This window comes from Amphibalanus amphitrite, unplaced genomic scaffold (assembly GCF_019059575.1).
Source record: "Amphibalanus amphitrite isolate SeventyFive unplaced genomic scaffold, NRLGWU_Aamphi_draft 000009F_arrow, whole genome shotgun sequence".
Taxonomy (NCBI): domain Eukaryota; kingdom Metazoa; phylum Arthropoda; class Thecostraca; order Balanomorpha; family Balanidae; genus Amphibalanus; species Amphibalanus amphitrite.
In genome coordinates, this window is record NW_024881505.1 from 1,042,791 (window position 1) to 1,069,118 (window position 26,328).

At 47.6% G+C, this 26,328-nt stretch overlaps 1 protein-coding gene across 5 annotated transcripts; it reads right to left on the reverse strand.

Moving 5' to 3' along the window:
• Positions 1–422: 422 nt before the first annotated feature.
• Positions 423–26,124, reverse strand: LOC122380168 (glutamate receptor ionotropic, kainate 2-like). 5 transcript variants are annotated; one of them, XM_043363062.1, is made up of 17 exons: positions 25,614–26,124; positions 12,501–12,656; positions 11,885–12,087; positions 11,243–11,400; positions 9,855–9,999; positions 9,519–9,668; positions 9,056–9,211; positions 8,564–8,782; positions 8,010–8,198; positions 7,642–7,726; positions 7,093–7,231; positions 4,746–4,892; positions 3,028–3,225; positions 2,626–2,858; positions 2,114–2,217; positions 1,629–1,778; positions 423–1,339 (listed from the first exon to the last, which is right to left on the reverse strand). In XM_043363062.1, the coding sequence occupies exons 1-17, from the start codon at positions 25,726–25,728 to the stop codon at positions 1,160–1,162; spliced, it is 2,727 nt and encodes a 908-aa protein (XP_043218997.1). In that variant the 5' UTR covers positions 25,729–26,124; the 3' UTR covers positions 423–1,159. The 5 variants fall into 5 exon arrangements, with proteins under 5 accessions (XP_043218997.1, XP_043218998.1, XP_043219017.1 ...); XM_043363063.1 differs by lacking the exon at positions 4,746–4,892 and adding an exon at positions 5,681–5,818 and having other exon boundaries at positions 25,614–25,925; XM_043363082.1 differs by lacking the exon at positions 25,614–26,124 and adding an exon at positions 22,687–23,904.
• Between the last annotated feature and the right edge of the window lie 204 nt (positions 26,125–26,328).

Consider the following 26,328-nt stretch of genomic DNA (forward strand, 5'->3'; position numbering starts at 1 on the left):
TTTACCGATATCCGATCTCGCAAATAAAGAATCAGAAATGCGATAGTGATAGCAGAAAAGGGAGAGAGGTGAAAGGAAGAGAGAGAGAGAGGGAGAGAGAGAGAGAAAGAAAGAAAGAAAGAGAGAGACAGAGAGACAGAGAGAGAGAGAGAGAGAGAGCGAGAGAGAGAGAGAAAGAAAGAGAGAGAGAGAGAGAAGTCGTGTGACTGTTTATCTGCAATCTACTCTGCTTCTGAAACTCTAGAAAGACCTTAGGAAATATGGGATTTCGAAATTTGTCGTGAGGTAGAGTTCTGTGACTTGACAGCTTTTAGCATCATCAGTTATGAACTGACACTGCTCCCTGTTTCAGCCATGTCCCATAGAGTGGCAGCAAGACGCTGCCGAATTGCATATCAAAATTATATGGTCAAAAATATAAGTTCGAGAGACTGACTTGTTTATTTACGGTAGGTAGGATATATCTGCATAATCTTAAACGTTATCCATATCAAGGTTCATATACGACTGTGTTGACGAGACACGGTGATCTTAAACATGAGCAGAAGGCTCACAGGTCAACTAAAACAAACAAATAACAATGCCCTACGAAATAAATATAGTATAGTATAGTAAAAAGAACATGCTCGGGGCTGAATACACATAGCCAACTACATTAGCATGAACAACTGTGCACTAGGTCACATGTCAGCAATACTAAGGGATTTATTAAACCTGCAATGATAACGCATACGTCGTACACTTATTGCAAAAAATGCTACCAATCCTATGAAAAGGAGGACTTATTTCGTTTACAACCGACCACCTCAGCATTTCTCACGTCCATGACTACTGAAGGCAGCGATATAGCACTTTTCTCTGCGAATCTCCAGAGCAACAGCAACAATGCACTATTCAGCTCACTAACCATCTTGGCAGCAACTCTCTCCTACTTCGAACACGACAGCGCATTCCACACTTTTGACACTTATGTCGCGCACTAATCATGTCGATGGGGATAGTAATGCTCTACACATTTCACTGAGCTCATACCCTTGTTTCCGCACCACTAGCATTCAGTTCACATTAACCTCACCACTCACAGACTCCACACGTAAAGCACGTCTCGCCCCGTGTATCCTCTCCTATACTCCCCACACCACTGCAGCACGTTCACCGTCTACGGCTTCCGCTGGTAGGGCTCGAAGGTGACGTCGGCGTTCCAGTTGCCGGGTCCGTTGGACAGGTAGGTGGCGCTCTGAGAGGGCCGCAGAGGCTCCGGCTTCGAGACCGGCTTCGACGAGCCCTTACACGAGAAGGCGAACTTCAGCTCCTTGGCCATCTCGTTCATCAGGGAGGTCTGTCAACAAACGGGGAAGGATTAGTGCCGTTCAATGAGTGCGATGCTGATAAAGCAGCGTGAGTGGCCTGGCTCTCGATAGGCATGACTTCTAACATCCTGAGGAACTCGCTATTTTAGGCAAGTTTTCCCAATGTTTAACTTCCATTTTAAATTTAAAAAAGTTAAATGAGCATAAATATTCAATACTATGGACTATGGCGTATATATTGCAATGATATAAATGCGAAGAAGTTGTGCTCAGAAGATAGTAAGCATTTACTTGACAACTGACAGAGTGTCGACTCACGTGTTCGGCGTGCGCCAGTTTGCGCGACTTCCAGATGAACTCGCTGAAGGCGATCAGCACCGCCACACACATGCCGCCCAGCAGCACCACGAACACGCCACCCACGTTGTCGATGCCCAGCTCGTTGGCGTTCACCTTGTTGTCGTCGGGCTGTGGGGAGCGGGTCATGTCAATGCAGCTCAATGCTGAAGCAATGCTTTACAAGTGCAGGCCTCAGATCGGAAGAATGAAAAACGTTATTGCTATCGAAATAGTACGGTTCCAGGCATGCCTTAGACTTAGTACCCACTCAAATTATTTATATGTTTATTGCTTGAAGAATTGTTTTAGCGAATCATTCAATACCAGGGACCCGTGTTACATATTTTGGAAACGAACTTAACACTGTAACGTGTATTGTACAGTCGAACTATTTCCCATCTGTGCACTTATCTACTTATGACATACGCTATCAATGGGCCAGCTGCAAAGAGTGAAAGACTCACACACGGTGTGTTGGCCTTCCACCATCTGTTCTTCAGTTCGAGAAGTCTTCCCTCTTCTTGTATTTCCAATATAGCCGAATTAATAACTGTTGTATATGGAGACCCTGTGAAGCATCGATACATGTAAGCACGACCTTATAGGAAAAAAAAATCCCAAAAAGATTATTACCGTCAAAAATCAATCATGCCTTTATAATAACACGGAACAAAAATGATAGACGAACGCTGATAGACGAGCGTTCGTCTATCATTTTTGTTCCGTGTTATTTTACTTGTCTCAACTGAAATTCAATCATGCCTTTACTCACATGGGCACAACCAATAAGCTGTCGACAACATTAAAGTGTAGATATACGCAAGATATCTTCTAGAGAAAAAAGTGTATGGACGTATACAGCTACGAGTAGACGTCCTGTAACCATGACTTTTTAACCTTTCACCAGCTACCCTCAGTCATACTCCCTTTCTCGCCAGCAGGGCAAAGTAGGGACTTGCACTGTCCTCAGACTCACCGGGCTGGAGGGCGATGCCGTAGCTCTTGTGGTCCAGCAGGCCACCGACCTGGGTGAGCTCACAGTTGCGCTCCAGCACGTACTCAATGCCGGAGGACTCCATCAGGTAGGCGTACAAGCCCTTGGACTTGATGACGCGCTCCACGCCGGCGTCCGACGAGTCCACGTACACGGTGGGCCGCGCCGACTCCATGAAGTTGTACATGCGGCGGTACAGCTCCTTGCTCGAGTCGCTGTCGGGCACAATTATCATTGGCTGGCTGGATAGATATGAACTAAGGAAGCAACGACATGAATGTATAACGGCGAGGTCGCTCGCACTCACAACTATCCAAACATTAAATGCTATATCATTAGAGGGCAGACACCACCTTCCGAAGGTTTTATCTTTGCGCTACTCACCGGAAGAAGTATTTGGTGGATCCGGTTTTCTTGGCGCCGTACTTGATGGTGGTTTGTTTGGCGAGATCCTCTGCCGACTTGATGGGCGTCTCCATGCGTCCGGCGGTCAGGAAGGCGGCCAGGTTGGCCGTGTAGGACGAGATCATGATGAGCGTGAACACCCACCACCAGGCGGCCACCATGCGCGTGGACACCGCCCTGACACGGGTCACGGTCAGATTCAGGGGTCGTCGGCAGGGGTTGTCGGGTGGAGGGGCTGTCTCACCGCGAGATATCGCGGCTAGAGGCTCGACTGATTTCGGAACGATTCAAAACAGTGTGAAAGTTATAGTGATACCAATTTAGCAGATCTGCGTTTGACAGGCGAGTGAACAATATGCAGAGAAGCAATTGGAATGCATGAAAAATTATAACTATACATATATTTATTAATCATTATACTGCATAGCTCTATGCCATATTCCCAATCAAGTTAAATCCATTGTTAGCCGACATTTATAAATAGTAACACTTCGTTCACGAAATATCTGTAAATGAAGTAGAAGAAGAGCTCATATAATCCCATGCATAACACCCATGCAAATTCCATGCAAAAAGCAGCGCATGCTCTAACTTTATTTACAAGTGGGATATAATGTTTGGCTAACGTGAGGATAAGTCGTTATCGTATCATTGGAACCCAGGGGCACTACTCTTTTTATTGGTTTGTTGGCTTCTAATTGTTTTCTGGAGGACCGCATGTTCGCATGATAAAAGAGATTGTCCTTGTCGAAGCATATAATCGCAGATGAGAAAAGATTCGACATGAAGAATACCTATGCGAATCGTGAATAGGTAAAATGGTATACCTTCTCGTACATTATTCGTGTTTTTACAGCTCGACAATGCTTTGAAATACTTTTTAGTTAGTATGTACCTTTTCATGTTAGGCATTTACGATTTTGTGAAGTCAATGTTGAGACTAAATGTAGCAAGTGGTAATAAATGGGACGAATTTTGAACGCATGAGCATTTTAGGATAACTTCATTACGAGCCTGTTCCATTGCCGACGTGTTGTCTTCTTCAATGTCGTTGTGTTACAAATGACAGCCTATCTGTGTCCATCTTCAGGCGCATACTTTTCTTGTGAATGGCTATTTTAATCATCATTCGCAAAGGTTCAAAGCGAATAGGGAATCGAATAATCAATTGACCAGCGAAGCAGCCACAACTACCTTCGCACCAACGTGTAACGATGACCAAGCTAAGCGTTTCCACGCGAATTGCCTAAGAACAACGGCACAAAAGCAGGACGTAATTCAGCGTAAGCAGCATCACAAATCAAGTGTTCCACGAATACAACACGACGCCGTTCGATTGAACGTTTTTTTCTTACATGGAGAAGATAGCTATGCTAACTTTTGACAATAAAAACCATTCCGAATTATCTGGCAATTTTTAGACCAGTTCTGATGGACAAGCTGACGGTCCGAATGTCTGTTAATGTGTGACATTGATTAGGGTAACATGCCGTGGAGACCGGGAGGGTTAATCACGGTCAGACGACTCTGGTGTTACGTGTGTCAGTTACGGGGCGACCAGCTGCGGCTCGCCGCCGGTTCGCACTGCCGCCTCATGTGACTACGCGTTTACGCCTTCCCTAACGAGCACAGGCGACTATGGTTGCGCGCACTATAGATGCGGTCTACGCTGGCGGTGGCGATGACCTGCCACGTACTTGGGGTTAATATCGCACCCCTGCTGCATCAAGGACCCAATGGTGAACCAGAAGGAGTTGCGGAGGTTCATTTCGTTCTCGAGGAAGTCTGGGTCGGCTCCTGCCATACTGCACACGCCCGGCTCTTGCCACTCCTGGGGGCTGAGCCTGCGGGCCACACGGCTGTCACGGCACGGGACACGGCACGGGACGCGGCCGCCTGGTGTCCCCGGCGCCGGCCAGGGTCGGGGCAAGGGTCGCGCTCGCAGGGCGGCCCCACGAGCCCGGCTCGAGCTGGTCTGTACAGGAGGACCGCGAGCCATCGGGACCTCGGGCCCACAAAGCAGGGTGGGTAATGACAGGAGGCGAAAGACAGTATTTTCAAGGGCTTTATTGTTTTTAGGCAATGCTGCCTTATACCTTATATAAGGCTTCGCATTACGTGCTGCAACAGGAATGTATGTGCTCTTAGCACGTCTCAACAAGATTGCAACAATAGCGAAATTTAGATAACATGTAGGCTATTGAATGAACACACTTTATCCACCGAATTCAGCAATTATTTTCCATTCACATTTTAGGAACAGAAGAGCTGCTTGCATATGAAACTTTTGATCGTTTTCCGTCTTTTCTGCAAAGCAGGTGTAGCATGAAACAGTGGCAGAAAAATAAACACTAGCACGCAAGTCACACACCACCCAAAGAAAAGAGAGAAAGGGGTACAGGGCGAAAGTAGAAACCAAAAGAAATAGATACATACAGCGTATATATAGGTCACTGCAGACGGCGCCAGAAACACCGATAGCACTCCGCGCACGGTGGCGCCAGAAACACCGATAGCACTCCGCGCACGGTGGCGGCAGAAACCAAACCAAGGCCAGGTATACAAAGCACACGGCAGCCGGCACCGCACGCGCACACGGGCGCCGCGGCGCGTGCAGTACACGTGAAATTACTTGGGGGCAATCTCCGAGCCCTGCTGCATGAGCGAGCCTATGGTGAACCAGAGCGAGTTAAGCATGGTAAACTGGTTCTCTAGGACATCGGGGTCCTCGATACAGGGGTTGGGGTTGTCCCACTCCTCCGGAGCCAGCCTGCCAGGTCAGAGAGAGGGAGGGAGGGAGGGAGCTTACGTCAGACCCCCGGCAACGGGGCATGGACGTGGGAGCAATGGATGGATGCTCCGATATTCAGATTAGGAAGATTGCTCTAGACTAGGCTTTGGTATGTGACTTATACCTAAATTAACACACATTTATTGCTGTACGATTGTTTTACCTTCTGAGCCCTTGTGTAAAACGACCAAAACGCCGACACATCAACATCCAGTTTCATTAAGTCACCACTGGCCACTTGCATCCTGCAATATCTTTTGGTGATCATAATTCTAATGAAATCAAAGCTAAGTAATCGGGGTAAACACTTACCGATTGGTAAACGGACCTGTCATTTCATTGGCAAAATTAGGCAAATTTCAGGATCGTCAATTTTTGTGATACCTTATGACACCGGCGGATCCAGAAAGGCGGTCTTGGACGCTGTGGTGGGCATACCCCCCAAAAGTTTCTCGAAATTCCAGAAACTCATCTGATTTCGACTCCTTACGCACTGTTGTGCAGTTCAAAATTAGCGTCCCCGCATTAAAGCTAGTTTTCGTTTTATTCTCGACAAAACGCAAATTTTCGTCGATTTCGGGTGCCATGGGGGCATTTGCTCCCTCCCCTCCCTCTGGATCCGCCAGTGTCTAATGATTCATTATTTATAAGCAGCAACGTTTATCTCTTATGTAACTCATTGACAGGAACAATGCTGAAACGTTACTTTTAACTATTTCATATTTCATTTGTAGAAAATAGCGAATATTTTTAGATATGGGGTATAGTGATGTCAATTACGGAAAATCGGAATACTGATACCAAACCAAATACCAACCAAAACCGTGGAGAAGTACCGAAACCAAACCAACTTGGGAACAAGAGGAAAATACCAACTTTTTACCGATTTCTTAGCCTCTTAAACATTAACGAGGGTTCATGATACCAACAAAATACCAAACACATTAGGATTGAAATACCAAATACCGAGTTGGTATCGGTTTGGTATCGGTATGCCAAAAAGTTGGTATCCGATTGACATCTCTAATGGGGTATAACCCAGTGAAATTCTAAGGTCGACAGAAAACAACTCGTTGAATTGACTTATTGAACTTGAAGCAACAGCAAATTTTAAACAATTATAACACGAGAGACTATGCATTTGGATGTGATGTTTTTGCAACCTTTGAGTTTCTTTGTGATCTGTCCTTTTTTCAAGCACATTTCCCTTCGTACCCCCTCAGGCCTATTCCACCCGCCGATCGTCACATCACCTGGCCAGGATGAAGAGCAACACGGAGACGCCCAGGTAGGCGGTGCCCATGTAGATCCACACCTCGGTCGACAGCGGGCCCATGAACGAGAACAGCTGCGGAGGCGCCTTCACCGGCTTACGGTACAGGATGCTAATGCCTGGCGACGAGCGACGCGAGATTATTTACAGTTTCCTCGTCTGTTTGGCGGGATTGAACAGGTGAACTTCTATAAAAATAAAAACGTGATAAAGAGGCGCAAGGAATATCTCTGACCGTCATTAAACATAAGATTGTAGATTGTAGAGAGAAGAAGATTGTAGAAGATGATGAAAAACATGTTTTAGCTCTGAATAAATGAAAGACCAAACGTAAATCTAATTCAAAGTATGGTCGGCTAAGATCCTATGCAAATGTTTCATTCACCAGCCCTAAAGACGTTTTTAAGTATGCAACCGAGTAAAATGTTCGTTTTGTATTACAAGCAGGACTGGCATTGTATCTATGACCGCGACACATCGATGATGGGTCGGACGGACGGACGTTTAGACGGACAGCAGCTGCACTGACCGAGGTTCATCCAGGGCATCGAGAAGTCGACGCCCTTCTCGCGATCCAGCGTGATGGACAGGTCAGCGATGGCCATGTCAGCCGCCTGTCAGAGGCACAAATACGTCACATGTTTACATTGGCACCCGTGCTTTTTGGAGTCTTATCATTTTGTACATGCTCTTGAAAAAAATAAGTTATATTGATGCTGACGTTATTTGAGTGAATCGCGAAGTTGCGAGCGTACTCTTAAAAAGATATCTTTGTCAGATGAGGAAAACCAAGGCGTTAAAACTACCAAAACTAAAACTAAAACAAGGCCGTTCGAGGACAACGAACGGCAAATCATGATTCGTGTGAATAAATATGTAAACGTCGGCAATCCATACGTTTTCCATGAGCTCCTTCATCATCCCAGATGGTCCCTCCTTTTCGCTGAAGGTGCCATACTGGTTGTTTGGGGAGACGTGGTATTCAACCTTGAACTTTTTCTTCTTTGCTATTTCCCCCATTAGGTCAATGCAGAAACCACTGAACCCCGACTCTGTCGTATTATCCTCCATCACATACGGGTTGGCCTGAAAAAAAAGAACAAGAATATGAAAAACGAACCTCAAAAAAGGACAGGCTCATGGGTGCAGTGGCAGGTATATGCGAACGAAAGTAGTTAATAGCACGTCAAAATATTGCTTACGATGCATTTAACCCACACCGCCAATATTGCGCGCATAATTGTAAGAACGTGTCATGCTGAAAGTTTCTGTTGCTGTTAAGATGTTGCTGAAAGCATCTGAATGTGCAGTACGTGAACGACATTACTGTGTGCGTTACATATAAGTGTTGCATCAAAAGCTTGCGATATAAACGGTGAAGTGCAGGACATCTTTCCGGCAAATCCGTCAGGCTGCTCGGCCATCCCTCTCCGGTGATCCCCACCGCTCACCAGACCGACGACCACTCTGAACGTCCTGCCGGACATGCTGGTGGCGATCTCCTCCGTCTTCTGGCCCCAGGTTCGGGTGTAGTTGACGCCGCCGGCGCGCGACCACGAGCCCACCACCTCCAGTCCGGCGGCGCCCAGCTCCAGCACATCCAGCTCAAAGTCGTCCCGCCGTCCGAACTCACTCAGTCGGATCAGACCGCTCCGGCCCATCATTGGCGTCTGCGGGAAAGGGGAGCAGAAGGGGGTCTTACAATGGCGTGGAGAGATGGAGACTATAGTCTCATTGAGCTTATAAGCTCAACATCCAGATGTAATTTCACACAACTTGGACCGGAGTTGTGAGATATTCTGAATGTTTTTATTTCGATTTCCTAAATAATGTTTATCTTTCTCGATTATTGAGAGGTAGGCGTGCACATGAAAACGTGCGTAATCCAAGAAGTATTTGTACAGCCGTACAAATACGGCTGTACAGTATATGTACAGCCGTACCTGCAGCATGAGTCTGATGATTTGCGAGCCATTGGTGCCCCAGCCCCTTTCCGTGTCACAGCTGAGCGTGGGGACGCTGATCGGACCCTCTCGCTCGCTCGTCCTCAGGGCACGGGCGAACGAGTGTAGGGCGTCGTACATCAGCATACTCGTCGTCTGAAAAAAGCAGGTCAAGTTAAATGGAGATCACCTGTTAGCTAAAATCTAAATCTAAAAGAAGAAACTGACGCAACGATGCAAAGATGCTCGTTTATAAGATGTTTCGAAGTTCAAACACACCGAAAAAGAAGCTTATCTAAAAAATTGTATAAAAAAAGATCGAAGCAATGCAAATAAGACACCATTGCACAGTATTTACAAAAAAAAATCGCACCATGACATAGGCATCATACGGCATACAAGGCCCCAGCGCTGGCCTAGCCGGCGTATTCACTAATCATTGTCCCATGAGCGCGATGCTCACCGTCAGCTGGTTCATGTTGGTGCGCCAGTCCTGGCCCTGGGCGCACGAGTCGGAGCTCTGGCGCCAGCCCTCGCGCAGCAGCCGGAACCCGGTGATGTTCACCCGACCCTGCTGGATCTGGTACGGCGTAAAGTCCACCGTGTGCAGGTCCTGCGAATATAGGCGAGAGGGTCAACGCAGGGACGGAGCGCACAGCGTTTGAAATACATGAAATATCAAAAATGAATTATTTTATCAAGTTTTTCGCAATGATGATCAGTCAAGAATACGCATTTGTAAGTTAGTTAAGTACAATTTCATCTGCAATTCCTATATAGCGTGCCTGAAAATACTTACCAAGGAAGTGAACATGAAGCTGAAGTACTCGCTGACAAGACCGATCTGGTTGGCCTGGTCCATGATGGTACGGATCAGCTCAGCGCGACAGTCGATCACAAGATGGCGGATCCGCATCGTCATCTTGATCATCTTCAGAAACGGTCTGAAAGGACACGTATATTACGAAATGGAAGTGGAAATCGCAGGCAATGAAGTTGCAACGCATGAAATACTTATTTTCGTGTATTATTTATTTATCAGCATATGTATTTCTAATTGATCAACCAGCTTCATCATAGCGCACCCTGGAGTCAGAACATCGTTTTTAGTTAACCCTCGCCGGACCTATTGGTTTTCTACATACGCGCCGGCCGAGGGGGGGGGGGCGGGTACGACCCCCCCCCCCCTCGCCGTTTCGCCCCTGGTGGAGCTAGCGCGTCGCGGAAAAAACGAGCGTGTGCGCCGTTACGAGACGCAGAGATTGGTACCCGATTTTAAGGTCCTAGGTCAACCGGTGACCTCTGAGGTCAGGTCAAGTGCCCCAAGGTACGGTTCAGTTTTTGGTGAATAACTTCGCAAAAAACGGCCGCAGAGCGCCGATTTTGGCAGCATCGTGTTCGTCTCGCTCAGACGCGTCGAATGATATACTTTTTGTCCGGGTCAGGTCAACTTGGGGTGTTGACCTCAGGTCAAGGTCAGGTCAGCACCCCCAGGTCACGAAGTTGGTCGAAAGAGGTCATGTCGCATATCATTCGATTCGGCAAGTCTTCCTGAGTCCATTGGTGGCTTCTCCCGACTCGCTAGCTCAATTTGATCAAGAGTTATTGACGAAAAACTAATATGACCTTGATGACGTCATAAATGACGTCACGCAAGGTCAACATTGCAAAAGTGACGCATCTAACCTTGCAAGGAGTGCATCAAATCACGATTCTGTGTGCTTGAGATAGTTGGAGATCGTTCCCGGCGCCAGAATAGCAGTTTTCATTTTTCCCCATTGACTTATAATGGTGAGGTCACGAAAATGACCTGACCTCATATGACCTTTAGGAAAAATCCGAGATATACAAGTTGTGGGACTCATAATGGATACTAGATCCTGCAAGTTTCATTTCCCTGTGACATCTCCTCTGGCAGTGAGGGCGTTGCGAAGTTGCGACATCTGAAGACCGTGCAGAGGTTCACTTATGACGTCATAGGTCAGTGACCTGACCTGACCCAAAAATGCGGTTGGTGTCAAAAGATCCGGCTTGGATCAAAGGTCAGGTATGCCAAGTTTCAGCTCTCTATCGCCAGCGTGTTCGGAGCTATCGCGAAAAAACCCTATGGGGGGGCGGCACCCGCCCCCCCCCCCTCGGCCGGCGAGGGTTAAGACAAGTCACATAAAACATCCGATATCGACTGACCTGTAATCTCGGTTGGGATCGTTCGGAAGTTGGGCCAAATGAACTTTTGGCTCTCTGAGATCGGTGAGAGCCTCTTGCAGACGGATCAGGCCGTCATTGTCCTCATAGATTACGGCAATGGCCTTGGCATTCCACTCTTTGATCAGCGCTATGTAGGCCTGCAAACACAATTAAATTATGCTTAGCCGTAATTCAGTACAGTTTTATTTGAGGAAAAAACTATGAAAAGGCGCGACGTTGCTGGTCAAGGAAGCTATGTCTGTGCAGAAGAAACAGCTTATTTCACTGAAAATTATTTGACACAGGTGAAGCATAATGTAACTGAGCCTTTTTCAGTCACCCTCAGCCTCATGAATGGGGCCTGCAGTGCGATCTTCGGTTATGGTAACTCTCGGTAGACTAGCCCGCAATACAAGCGTGTGCTGCGTGACAGCATAACCCAGCCATTTGGATGAAGTTTCCCGCTATGGTGAAAGATACCGATTATTTTGCAAATATTTGACATGGTAAGGCTACATCGGTGTAAGGTGATGAGTATCACCATTCAGGGCATGATTTTGGAGCCTGAATGTAAATGAGTATAGTTAAAATAAAATTTAAATGAATTATTGAACCCGTATCTAGTGGCACGGTGTGTCTGACCTGGTTGAGATCTGGCGGCGTGGGGTAGAAGTTGGCTGTGAACTTCTCCCGGGTCCAGCTGGAGGGCACCGGGTAGCTCCAGCGTCCCTCCAGGTGCGGCACCTGGAGACTGTGGCAGAGCGACTGGATGTGTCGAGAGGTGGTGAGCGACACCTGCGGACCGACCACCGCCGCCGCGCCCATCGTCTCCAGGTTGTAACACACTGTGGACAGACAGGTTGTAACACACTGTGGACAGACAGGTGGTAACACACTGTGGACAGACAGGTGGTAACACACTGTGGACAGACAGGTGGTAACACACTGTGGACAGACAGGTGGTAACACACTGTGGACAGACAGGTGGTAACACACTGTGGACGCATCGCTCCAGGTAGTAGCACACTGTGGACACATCGCTCCAGGTGGTAAAACACTGTGGACAGACAGGTGGTAACGCAACGCTCCAGGTGGCAACACACTGTGAACAGACCACCGGCGAATGTGAATTTGAACAAGTCACATGAGAGGTAAGACAGTGATTCGTTTTTTAGCCATAGACCTAGGAGGTCTGCATATTTTCAGCACAAGGTAACATTAGAAGAAGAAAAAATCCACATCGCCCGCGCCGTCTCACCCTCCTTGGCCGCCTTGAAGCTGTCCCCCGGGTAGATAATGATCTTGATGCCGTTCAGCTTGCTGCCGTGCAGGCAGTCGTACGAGTTGTTGATCTCGTCGATGGCGTTCTCAAAGGCCTGGATATCGCCGGGGCTTCCAGAGTCAAACAGACCCACTGCGAAAACAGGGATAGAGAGCTAATGTTGCGTGCAGTAATGAAAAATAGGCTGAATTAAAAGCAGAGAATACGTTCGGATGCGGCAAGACATTACACCGATTACTTCAAACCCACATAACGTTAGGCATACGCCTTGCTTATTTCTATCACGGCCATATCAAAGATAGACTAGCAGCCTTCTCAAGCCTTTCTCGTATGTTTGGTTTTCTGAGCAGACTTGAGACTGGCGACGTTCTCCTGGTTCGGCGGATATTGATCACGTTCCGTCTCCCCGCGCCGTGGTATCAGGTGCTGATCACCTCCGACCGGTGACTGATGATGTCCCCGGACAGCCAAAGACAACAGATGACGTCATCGCGGCAATTGGCAGTTCCGGTGGCGTGCTGACATTCGGTACAGGAAGAACGTACTTCCGTACTATATGTGATGTTGAAATTATTTTCTGACTGGACATTTCATTTCTTTGTTTTAAGATTTCAAGCAAATCGGTTTAAGGTTTTCGTGGCTAAAAATGTTTATCCAATAAATGAGTTACTTTTGCCTTTTTGCCTCATGTCTGTTTTTATTTTATTTTAAGGCCTTTAAAAGCAATGTAAAATGTCCGATGACTATCGCAAGTCCCGATTGTTGCGTCCGTTGTTAATGACAGTGATGGATTATATAAGTATTTGTAGGAATGGCGTTCGTCGACGGTGTTCTGAAACTTTTCACTCTGAGCTTATCTTGGCCGGCCAGATCTGAATGATGCCGTGACTCAGTGGCCCTTCCCAGCTGAGAGATGCCGAACCGTGGCGCAGTGTGCAGATTCCGTTCTGTCAGTAAGAAAATAAATAGGTAGGTACACGCTTTCCTTGCCTTGGGCATTCATACGACACACCTTGTTTTCGGCAGGCGTTATTTGCGAGCGCAATCAATATCCGCATTGTTGGAGAACCGTGCTTGTGAATGAATCTCGGGCCGTTGTCTGTTCTGTGAACGCACGTGCAGCCTCATCTCTGCCAGACACGTGTGAACTGTGCAGTGTGCAATCCGGCGGCCCATCCCCCGGAGATCGCGGCCACTGGCACAGCCCGCTCCGTCCCAGTTGGAGCCGTGCTTGGCACCGACAGCCGACAGACGAGCTAACCTCTACCCACATCTGGACGGCTGCCGACTCTGGGTCAGTGCTACCACCTGCGCCACGGGCGGGTCCAGGGACGATTATCTGAGGGAATGACATACGACGCACTCGGGTCTCTGTCTCCGAAATTGGCCCGGGTCCATCGGACAGGGAAGGAACCAGCGATGCGTTTATCTCGGTCCTCCCCTGTGCCGACACCTGTCGCCGCCTCTGCGCGAAACCTGGCGGCCCGGCCGGTGGCCTATATTTACCCTGCGGCGGTCGGAGGCTGGCTCCCGCACCGGGGCTCTGTTTATTGAAAACACGACGGCGGAAAGCCGACCCGAATGTACTCGGACTCCGACAGCGGCAGTGGCCGTGCCGGTGTCGACGGCTGACCCGCCGGCACCTCTGTCGGCACGTGAGCGCTCACATATGGTGCAGCACCGTGCGAAACACGGACGGCAGAGAAGGCGCGAGATAGGGGGCAACGTTTGAGTCGATACCACCAACCAGAATCAATGCTCTGTGTCATCATGGGCCATAGGCGATGTATGACAACTACAAATAGCGTCTACTAACGCTGTCATGTTCGAGACTAAAAGAACGGGTTTGCGTCAATGAACGATCGACAAATGAGCTAGCATCGGAAATTTATGACAAGTATGGAAGTTGGAACTGTGCGTTTACCGGTGCCTTTGGCTGAAACATGTTGCATCGAAAAAGTCCAAATGCAAATAAAACAATGCGGATACAGAAAGTCTGATGATCAAATTACTACATTTATAACAAAAAATCCAGGATCTAGGGATTGAACTCGGAACTCCTGCCCAACTCATTTCAAGCGGCGTCGGGCTATTGTGGTCCGATCTTATATGAGGCCGTGCTCCCGCGACCTGGTGGGGGGGGCTATTTTTTGCCCCCCCCCCTTCAGACTTTTCGATATATCTCCAGAACCGCTGCGCCGATCGTCACCAAACTTTCAGTACCCTCCCGGACATCAATGTTACACATTGTGACCAAAAATTTTTCCAAAGGCTATGATAGGTTGGCCGGAAATGACGTCAGAGTGACGTCATGTTCTGCCGTTTTCGACCCAAAAAAAGGTTTCGCGGGAAGAGCTGTCAGGCCTATAGCTTTGCGAATACAGAAAAATGATTAAGACATAAAAGCTGTAGATTGGACAGGGCTACAAAACTGCTATCTCGGATTTTTGAAATTTTTGGATTTTGACCCCCAAAAATCAAAAAATAGATTTTTTGAACATAATAATCGAAAAATCCAAAAAGTTTTTTTAATTTCGCAAAAACCTGAATATATGTGATAGTCCTTACCGCCTTCAATCCACATACCAAATTTGAGATTGATACCTCTTTTTTTGGCGAAGTTATAGCGAAAAAAACTGTTCAAAATTGATGACGTCAAATTTTCAAACTCAATTTTTAGCAATTCTAGACCCCGTAGCGCAAAACAAAGACCACCATTAGACTCCCCGTGACGAGTTGCATCGAATCAATACCCATTTTATGCAAAACTATCAACTTTAAAATTTGACCTTTTTTGGCCTGACCTTGACCTGACCTTGACCTGAACTTCACCAGAAAGTGACCTAAGCCGTACCTGATAGTCTTATAACCAACACCATTGAGTTGGAAATGAAAAATTGGCCATAAAACATGTATCACACAACCTTAGTAAAGTTGGGCTCATGTGACCTGACCTGTGACCCTTGGTGACCTGACCTGTGACCTGACCTGGTATTGCCAGTGACCTCTTATAGCAACATATCTACTAGGCAACTGACGCCCTACCGCTGATTCTCGACAAAATGCGTTTTCCTCGGTATTATAGCGCATTCCCTAAAAGACCCGTGAACGGTGAAACATTTCATCTTTGACCTGACCTGTGACGTCATCGGTGACCCCGAGGTCAATGAAATTTGGTTTCCTTCAACAAATTTGACAGGCCTTTCAAACGCCGTTTGAATTTTGCGGATCCGTCCAGTAGTTACGGAGATACGAGGGGGGGGGGGCAAAAAATAGCCCCCCCCCCCCACCAGGTCGCGTTATAAACAGACCCCACCAGGGCGCGGGTTAATATTTGCGACATTTGCTAGCATGTGCGTTGTGCAATGCTGCTGGTGCTGGGCAATAATAATCATTATAGTCAACGAAACGATTTCATATGGAACATCAATATACGATTGACTGTAAGGCTTATCAATCATTTTGCATTTAATATCCAGTTTATGCAGTATAGCTCCAGCCGGTGCTGCTTCATCCCATTTGCGGCATTAGCCATATTGTAAGTTTGGGGATGCATATCGCTCAAATGTGGGCCTTGTGTAGTGGCACTGTTGCAACTCTGTTTCATTTCGCTCCTAGCTGTGATACAGCTTTGCGATAAAAAGCAGTAAAAAGCAAAATCAAGAGTATATTTTACATTACATTATTCACGCACCAGCACTAGCAAGTCAAGTATTCTTGGATTTAACCCGTTGAATTTTGAGCATTTACCTGGTAATTTATAGCTGCATAGAACTTCGATAAGCTACACGGAATGAATACGTAAAACGAAAAAAAACGGATGTGATTTATATGTAGACTTCGCAGCTTTGCTCTAAACTTTTTGACTTGTTTCATCTATCTTAACCCTCGCCGGCCGAGGGGGGGGCGGGTGCCGCCCCCCCCCCATAGGGGTTTTTCGCGATACCTCCGAACACGCTGGTGATAGAGAGCTGAAACTTGGCATACCTGACCTTTGATTCAAGCCAGATGTTTTGACACCAACCGCATTTTTGGGTCAGGTCAGGTCACTGACCTATGACGTCATAAGTGAACCTCTGCACGGTCTTCAGATGTCGCAACTTCGCAACGCCCTCACTGCCAGAGGAGATGTCACAGGGAAATGAAACTTGCAGGATCTAGTATCCATTATGAGCCTCACAATTTGTATATCTCGGATTTTTCCTAAAGGTCATATGAGGTCAGGTCATTTTCGTGACCTCACCATTATAAGTCAATGGGGGAAAATGAAAACTGCTATTCTTTTTTTTCGGTTGAACGGTTTATTTTCGTGCCACACTGCAACATACATTGTTCCTCTCCAATGCGCAACAACACAACGAAGACGCCAAACACAGAACAATGACCCGTATCTTTCCATATTGGCGCTCTGACCTACCCAATGGACGACACAGGCGAACACTATATAAACAAGAAAACAAAACAAAAGGCGAGCATTTGGTATGAAGCTTTTTTTTCACTGTTGCACCAAAATCAATAGGTAGGTATTGTTTGAAGGTTGAGCTGCAAAACAGTTTACAATATTATTGAAACAGGGCACCCGCTCGCACACAGCGCACGCCCGCCCCCAGCCACCAGCGCCCACACCGGCGCCCGCGCGCGCCAAGAAGAGCGCGCGGCCGCGCCCGCGCATGCACAAATGCTGTATGATTGGGTGCAGTATGTTTGAGTTTGTGAGCGTGCGCGTGTGTGTCTTGCATATACATTATTCATACACTTATAAGACAGTTAAACTGTACCACAATGCATGTTCACGAGCCAATGCATGGTTAAAATGAATAAAAAGTATCTAAAGCCCGCCTGGCCAGGACGGGACGGTGTCTTAACCCATATGACAACCGTCCCGGCCCCGGGGAGGTCTAGAAGATGCCTCCCCGACCGGGGAGGGCTAGGGGATACCGCCCCGGTGTACCTCCAGGCGGGCCGGCCAGCCCCCACCCGCACCGCCCGGCGACCGACTCATCCCGTCGGGCGGTGCTCCCTAGCCACCGACCGGGAGTGCGAGACGTCAGCCAGACCGGCTGGCGTCTCGCACGCCCGGCCAGCCGACCGACCCACAGGGGCCGGTCCCGGGTTGGCCCGGATGGGTCATAGGGGTGGGGGCCTCGGTAAAAACGACGCGAATTAAAAAAAAAGTGTGGACGTGTGTGTGTGTGTGTGTGTGTGGGGGGGGGTGTGTGTGTGGGGGGGGGGGTGTCGCGCGCTTTCCTGTTTTCATGTCGTGATTTATTGTGCCTGCGGCTTCCGGGATGCTGCTGACACCTATCCGTCGCAAGTTCAGAGAATGTACGCTTCCTATTTGAGGATTTGTTCGAGTGCTCCCCATTTAGTTTGGAATTCGTTTAGTTTGTTTTTAGATTTGAATAAAATATACTCTTTTTGTGCTTCGATCCTCAATACGTTTAGCATAACGTTCAAGGTAGGTTTACTTTTATTCAATCGTGCTTTGTGTGTGACATATTTACAAAGCGTAATAATGAGAACTTCAATGTCATCTGCATCGTTCAGCAAGAACCACATTGTTTTGTTTATTGTCAATGTTTTGTTGTACTTTTGCCTAATATGTGACAGGACTTCTTTTATGAAAATTTTCACTTTAGGACACTCCCAGAAAAGATGTATAATTGTCTCAATAGATTCTTCACAAAAGGAACATTGGTTGGAAGGCTCTATTTGCATAACGTGGAGCAATTTATTTGTTGGGAACGTACGCATAACTATTCTGTAGTGAAAGAATACAAAATATGTAGACAAAGCTGCATCAATCAGTTTCCTTGATGTTCCCATAATATAGTTTCCAATGTCATTCTTCCATTTTTCCTCGATTCTTTTGTTAGTTGTTGTGTGTTTTGCTGCCAGGGATTTTACAAAAATATTGTAAGAATACTTCGAAAACTTATTTTCGTTCATCACCGCGTTTATTTTGAACGGTATGTTCGGACTTTCGAAATTATTTGGGCTGTTGCGCAAACACAGTGGAAGGCTGCGTACTATAAACAGGAATGTCATCTGGATGCCATAATTATTTTCGATTTCCTCTTTTTTGTATACATTTCCTGTCTTTTTATCGAACAAATCGCCGATAAACCTGAGACCTTTTCTATCCCATTCTTTGACAACAGTCTTCGAAAATTTCGTATGATCAGAGCACCAAATTGTCTCTGATAAAATTTCCTCACTACTGTGTTTACAGTCTACAGAAAATCTCATGAGTGCATCAATAAGGTCCCTATAGAAGCCATTAGTCACTTTGGGTTTGACTAGAGCAAGCTTCGCTTTACCATAAGTAAGAAGCTTTCTAACATCAGGTAATTCTTTGTACGCTAACTGTGTCCAGTCAGCTTCAGATGTCATCAGGCGTTTCAGCCATGTTAGTTTCATCGAATCAATGAAGGCTTTCACGTCTACCATTTTTAATCCGTCCTGTTCGTACGTTTGTACCAATTTAGTGCGTTTGATTTTATCACCTTTGTTTTGCCATATAAAGTTAAATAATAAACTCTCAATTAGTTTCATTTCTTCTTTATCAGGGTTTGGCAATGTAATGAACAGGTGAACAATCTTTGAGAGTAGTAAAGTTTTAATGATGCATATTTTTCCCACGGGAGTCAGATTTCGTCTTTTCCATTGTGCAATATCTCGACGAATGCTATCAATTTTTTTCTCTCAAATTTCGTCTAGTGGTTTCGTTAGTATTAGCGCTGAGGTAAATTCCCAGAATTTTAAGTTCGTCGACTACTTTGACTCTTACATCGAAAGGTATTTGGTTTCCTCCAAGAGAGCCTATTGGTAAGCATGACGTCTTATCTACGTTCACCTTCAGCCCGGATAGCTCGGCAAATGTAGTAAGGTCGTCTAGTGCTCCTGCTACCGAAGCGTTTGAGCCGTCTAATAACAAAATAGTGTCATCTGCATATTGTGAAATACGTATCTGTTTAGTTGGCGATATATTGATTCCTTGAATTTTCTGGGATTTGTTTATTAGACCTGTCAAAACTTCTACCGCTATATTAAACAAATACCCCGAAGATGGATCGCCTTGTCTAATTCCTTGCTCTATTGCCATCTTGGACCCTAAGTGTCCGTTTATCATCATTCGTGAGTAATTTTTCGGATTCAAATACATTAAGTCTATCATTTTTAAGAACTGATCACCAAAATTCATGTTCCTTAGTACAGATCTTAGATAATTCCATGATACTGATTCGAAAGCCGATTCGAAATCAGCCGCTAAAACTATTGCCTTCATCTTTTTCTCTTTTACATATTCTATTGTGTCGAATAATAAACGAGTATTTTCACCTAAAAACCTTCCAGAAATATATGCCGTTTGGGAGGGGCTAATTATCTGGTTGATTACACTTCTGAATCTATTTGCTATTGCGGAGGACACTATTTTATAGTCAACATTCAATAACGTTATAGGCCGCCATCCTTTTAGTGAGTGCGGGGATTTACCTTGTTTGGGTATCATTTTAACGATGCCTTCCCGGTGTGATGGGAAATTTTGATTTTGTTTGAGCGATGCAACAAAGGCTCTGTGTAAGAACGGTCCAATTTCATTCCAAAAAGTTCTGAAGAATTCAGCTGGGAAACCATTTGCTCCTGGGGTTTTTCCTTTCTTCATTCTTTGTAAAGCTAATGTTAATTCATCCATGGTAAGGTCAGAATTTAATCTTTCTATGTCGGCTTGCATTAATTTTTTCGTTATATTAGCTTTAATCATACTCTTATTTATTGTATTCGTGTTACTGTCCCTATATTTTGCTTGTAAGTTCTTGGTGAATTCAGTCATAATAGTTTTTGTTTGGGTAATTATACGATCTCCCTCTTTGATGTATTGTATACATTTGGATTGTCCATTTCTCTTCTCAAGAGACAGAAAGTATTTCGAGCTTCTTTCGCCTTCTTCGTGCCATGCGACACGGGATCGAATAATAAGTCCTTCTATTATAGGTTTCCTCAATTCCTCTAATTCGCTTTTCGCGAGTTCTAAATTCTCTAAGTCTTGTTCAAGTCCGGATTCATTAAATTTTTCATGTGCGGTAATAATTTTTTGTTTTAGATGTTCTTCTTCTGATCTTATGCGCTTAGCATGTTGTTTGGACAATTTCAGACTTTCTCCTCGCAACATCATCAAGAGTGTTTCGTAAAATAAGCATTCCCCAATGGTAAGCTGAATGTATGGGTAACTATGATGGTCGCTATAAACGTGTTCCTGATACACAGGAGCTGCATATTGTTTCAAGATTTCTACGATACATGTTTTCATTTTTTGAATATACGTTTCGCTCGTCAAGTGTGATGTATTCAACATCCATAAACCATTGCCTTTTGCTTCATTCTGTACGTTAATTGTGATTGTTATTGCATTGTGGTCCGTCTTATACCCAGCTAGGATCTTTGCATCTGTAATCACATTCGCTGTGTGACTTGTGACGAAGAACATGTCTAGACGCCCGCTCTGGAAGGGGTTTTTACGTGTCCATGTGTACATTCGTTTGTTCGGATTAAGCTGTCTCCATATATCTATCATGTTAAAATTATTTGCAAGTTGTATGAAGTTTTTTCTTGCATTTACATTATTTTCTGTCTTATAATTTAGACAGTCTTTTTCCGGGTCGACTACAAAATTCATATCACCGGCGAGGATGATGTGATCTACTTCAATGTTTTCTAAATGTTCGAATACTTCGGTGAAGAATGTTGGGTTATCTCTATTTGGACCATACAAGCAAATGAACGCGAATACGTAAGTTTGTATTTTACAAATGACTATAACATAATTTCCACACTTTGAATGTATGTTTTTTATCATGCTGTACGACGTACTTCTGTCAATCAATATGCAGGTGCCTCTGCTGCGTGCAGACAAACATGAATGATAGGCGGTTCCGCTCCATAGGCTATTGAAAAATGGCAGCGTTTGTTCTATCATATGCGTATCCTGCAGAAACACGATGTTAAATTTGTAATTCCGGATGTAGTGAAGTACATCACGTCTTTTGGCCTGTTGACTCAAACCGCGACAGTTCATTGAAAATATAGTTAACTTACTGATGCCTTGGTTTCTGATTTTTCAACCTTCTTTAAGTTGACCTGGATACATTCACTTTTTAACTCCTCAAACCACACGCTCGTTTTTAAACATACGCAATTGTGACTGGCCACAACAGAATCCCGAGAACCGCAGGTATGTGTGTAAGTGTTGTGTGCTGTGTGGTGGTGTGTCTTGTGTCGAACTGTTGCACTCGTATCACTGGTTGTGTGGGTGGTTACTGTGCTACTTGTGTCCGTGTGTACGCAGGTATTGTGTGTACCTGTGCTGATGGTAGTATGCATGTGTGCATGAGCGCACGCGAGCACGCGAGCGCACCCGCGGCGCGCGCGCGCGCCGGAGCCGGCGCCGGCGAAGTGGGCGCGCGGCAGGCGCATAAGCACGATATGGGCGCGACAGAGCAAGGGTTGAAATGGACGTATGAATTTCGATTCTCTCCATGCCCCGACACATTCCCCCGTCTGACACATTGCCAGAAGCAGTGGGCCAACCGAGAACCCGGGCGGCCACACGTATAATAGTTCGGCCGGCCTCATATGTGAAGGTACAATTTGTCAGTTTTTTTTTAACAGAATGGGGTTACCAAACACATTAGAAATATATAAAAAAAAAACAAAAAAACGGCACAGTGTAAGCCTCCTAATAGCCGCTTCTACATATTATGAACGATTAAACTAAGCAGCATCGTCATTGGTAAGCCGAGTGTCTCCAGGCGCCGCGGCCCGGGCGGCCGGCCGCCGGCAGCCGGTGCGCGTCGTCCGGGCAGAGCCCAGCCACTGCGCCCGCCCGCCGGCGGCGACGCCGCACCGGCACGGCCCCCGTAGACGCCGGCAACGACATCGCAACAGACGTATGGACAAGGAAATCTGTACTGATTTCATGTACTTCAGACGCTTACAAACTACCCTTAATATTACCCGACCCAATCTGAAGAAGCAGAATGCTCTGTGAAACGCAATAAACGACATTCTACCAACATTGCAGTGCGTAATTGAAACGAACACAAAAGTATTTCAGGCTAATTGATCTGCGGCAGACTACTGGCTATACCCATGAGAACGGTACCTGTCACTGGTCAGCTCCCACCACGGCTCCCGCCGCAGATCCAGGGACCGCTCCGGCTGTCACGGATCCGAGACGGGAATCCGCCAGGGGACGGGCCGCCGGCGCGCCGCCAGACGGCTCCCGCAGCTCCACAGCTCCCGGCAGCCCCGGAGCCGCCAACGCCGCGGGAGGAGACGGGTTGGGCGCAGCGGGAACAGCGGCAGGGCCGGCAGCACCAGGCCGAGTCGAGACCGTCTCCGCAGGCGCCGGCGCCGGCGGACGAGCGTCGCCGGGCTGAGGCGGGCCCGCCGCCGCCGCAGGAGCAGGAGGGCGGGGGCCGCCCGGAGGCCGGGAGGGCGCGCTGCCCGGGGGCGGTCTCCGAGCGCTGCGCTCCCCGCTCACGATGCGCTGCGCTCGCTGGAGATCCGGCACGCTGATGTTGGGCCCTCCTCTCTCCACCCGGCAGAACACCAGACCGCGGCGACTGAAGACTGAAGCGACCTTGCTTCCGTTTACGGGTTTCCTGGCTTCCAGCAGGTAAGAGTAGACCTCACGATTCTTGGGAGTCAGGCTCTCTGTTATGTACAGCGGTGACAGTCTGCGAGCGTCGCGCGCAGTCCTGTTGACCAGTTCGAATCGGCCTTCGTACACTGCGTCACGCATTCGACGTTTCACAAAGCGAACGATAACTTTGTTGTTCGCTTGGAGCCTGTGAGCCGACTGGATGTCCTTTGGCGTCATGTTGAGCCACGGGAACCTCTGGTTCAGCACCTGGGAGATCTTCTGCTCGACATCTTCGTCAGTCGTCTTGGAGATGAAGTCGTCACAGGTGAGGATCAGCGTCGAGAGTCTGCGGTTGAGGTCGATGCCCTCTGTTCTCTCCTGCTGCTCCTCCAGAGCCTTTCCTTGTCTCACCAACTGCTCATGCAGGCTACGGATCTCCACGTCCCTGTCCATAACTTCTCCTTCCAGCACGTCGATTCTCTGCTGCATGCTGTTGAACTTTGTTTCGAACGCAGCGATGACCGTTGCGATGCTTCCATCCAGCATTTGCTTAATGCGAGACATGGCGGCGTCGCTGAGTTCCACGGTGGCTGGGGCTTCTGCGGACATCACAGCTGCGCCGGGCGATGCGGTCTCACGCGGAGACTTCGACAGTCTACTCACCGCCGGTCGCTTGGACTTCCTGCCCTCTGCGCGAGCCACCATCTCCGGCACAGAAAATTGCCGTTTTCTGCGTACGGCGGTCCCTGCACCAGTCTCCGACTGTGAAGTGGCGTCGGTGAATACACTGTCCTCGGCACCACTTTCAGTGTCCGTCGCCACCATGTTCTCACTGTTTGAGCACTCAAAAATTGTTACTAATCGCTGTCGGCGTCACAAACTTCAGCGCTATGCTCAGCGCTTAGCGCACACACACGGCCGCCGCCCGGGCACCCACTGGGCCACTCTCACTCAGCCATCCCGGCACCGGCCGACCGTGACCTCGCCCGGAGCGCTGACCCGACCAGCTGGCTCGGTGACCGGAGCCCGAATGGAAAACTGCTATTCTGGCGCCGGGAACGATCTCCAACTATCTCAAACACACAGAATCGTCATTTGATGCACTCCTTGCAAGGTTAGATGCGTCACCTTTGCAATTTTGACCTTGCGTGACGTTATTTATGACGTCATCAAGGTCAAATTAGTTTTTCGTCAATAACTCTTGATCAAATTGAGCTAGCGAGTCGCGGAAGCCACCAATGGCCTCAGGAAGACCTGCCGAATCGAATGATATGCGACATGACCTCTTTCGACCAACTTCGTGACCTGGGGGTGCTGACCTGACCTTGACCTGAGGTCAACACCCCAAGTTGACCTGACCCGAACAAAAAGTATATCATTCGACGCGCCTGAGCGAGGCGAACACGATGCTGCCAAAATCGCGGCTCTGTGGCCGTTTTTTGCAAAGTTATTCATCAAAAACTGAACCGTACCTTGGGGCACTTGACCTGACCTCAGAAGTCACCGGTTGACCTAGGACCTTAAAATCGGGTACCAATCTCTGCGTCTCGTAACGGCGCACACGCTCGTTTTTTCTGCGACGCGCTAGCTCCACCAGGGGCGAAACGGCGAGGGGGGGTCGTACCCGCCCCCCCCCCCCCTCGGCCGGCGCGTATGTAGAAAACCAATGGGTCCGGCGAGGGTTAATCGTTGACAAAGTAGCATTTTGAGTTGATCTGTCATCTTCTCACGGACGTAACTACCTGAAATATATCGGTAAAGTCTCTAATTTACTTTGACTATTCTTATCGTGCACTGTCACAGGACTCAACAGGACTGATGTTAAAATGACGATTTCTTAGTATGGGCTCGGATCTACCATGAAGCGACGCCGGCATACCTAGTCGATGTTCCAAGTTGTAAAAGCGTTGATGTTTGTCGCTATGGTTGTAATTGCAATGTTTTTTGTTTCGCAAATAGGTACTTTTTTTAGCGACATGTATTTCCAAAAAATGCACGTCGAGTTTCATCTATGCAATTATACGTACGAGTATTGTATCGCGCTCTTCAATAAATCAAATAGCGGCATGCTACTCGTATGATAGGGTTAGCGGATGCTCTCTTGTTGTAACAGGTGTGGCTTAATAATGCAATGCTTATGAAGCAAACGGAGCTCAGCTGTATCTACATACATAGGTACACATCACCTGAGGTCCAGGCGTGGAAGTTAAACACGTAAATGGTGCAAATAGGTGGTGTAACCTAAGGTTGGTACAGCGATTGCTAATTTGTTCGTAGAGATAAAGCTAAGTTCGCCATTGGAAAACAGTCTAAAATCGTTATTCATGAGTTGGATGAATAAGCGGACGGAGGACAGGCATCTGGTACGATAAGGCTCGATCTTAGTGCTCATATAGTCGTGCTGTCACCAGTTCACTATAGCAGCACCATTTTCGGATACTCACAGACATTGATTTGACTGGGGAGCGCCGCAGCTGGACGATACACCAAACACAGGAGAGTCATCAGCGCGGCGGCCGCCATCCCGGCGCCTCTCCGCCCCTGGCCGTCCACATACATCCCCGCCGTCCGTCCACCTCTGTCCACCTCTGTCCACCTCTGTCACTGCACACCTCTCCACTCGCACTGCCCCCGCGCCCTGACCGGCTCCGACCCCTGCGGATCCGCCTGTCGGGAGAGGCGGCGGAAGCGCGCGGCCGCGGCTGCCGCAGTCCTCTCGAACTCACGACTCCGGCGCCGACCGAATTCCACTGCCCGTCGACTGCCAAGCGGCGTCGGCACCGACGTTTGTGACGTCACGGCGAGAGTGAGAGCGCACCTGCGGAGGGCGAGGCTGGCCCTGGCGAACCGCACGTGCCGTATGAAAAGGAGGGAGAAGCACAGGTGTTTTTGACAATAAAGGAGCGTCAGTTATTCGGCATCGGCGAGCGGGGACTGGTGGAAGTCATGCCGAAACGAGAGCCGATTGAAACCACGGACGTCGCTGTTTTCGGATGCGATATGAGAAGTTTAGAGGAAGTAGCTCGATAGTTTCAGTCTTCAGATACAGAACCGCCAGCGTGTTCCTTTTTCTTGACGTGTCGAAGAATGCATACATACCTACAAGTGAGCAATGACCAAAAATATGAATGTGTATTGCCTTTGTCTACGAGCCTGCTT

Excerpts from the sequence above, each read along its gene's own strand:
- LOC122380168 (XM_043363062.1), bottom strand. The coding sequence starts at position 25,728 with ATGTATGTGGACGGCCAGGGGCGGAGAGGCGCCGGGATGGCGGCCGCC. Across the intron at positions 11,401-11,884 it reads CGCCGCCAGATCTCAACCAG|GCCTACATAGCGCTGATCAA; the intron begins GTCAGACACACC and ends TTGTGTTTGCAG. Across the intron at positions 2,859-3,027 it reads TCCACCAAATACTTCTTCCG|CGACTCGAGCAAGGAGCTGT; the intron begins GTGAGTAGCGCA and ends TGTGCCCGACAG.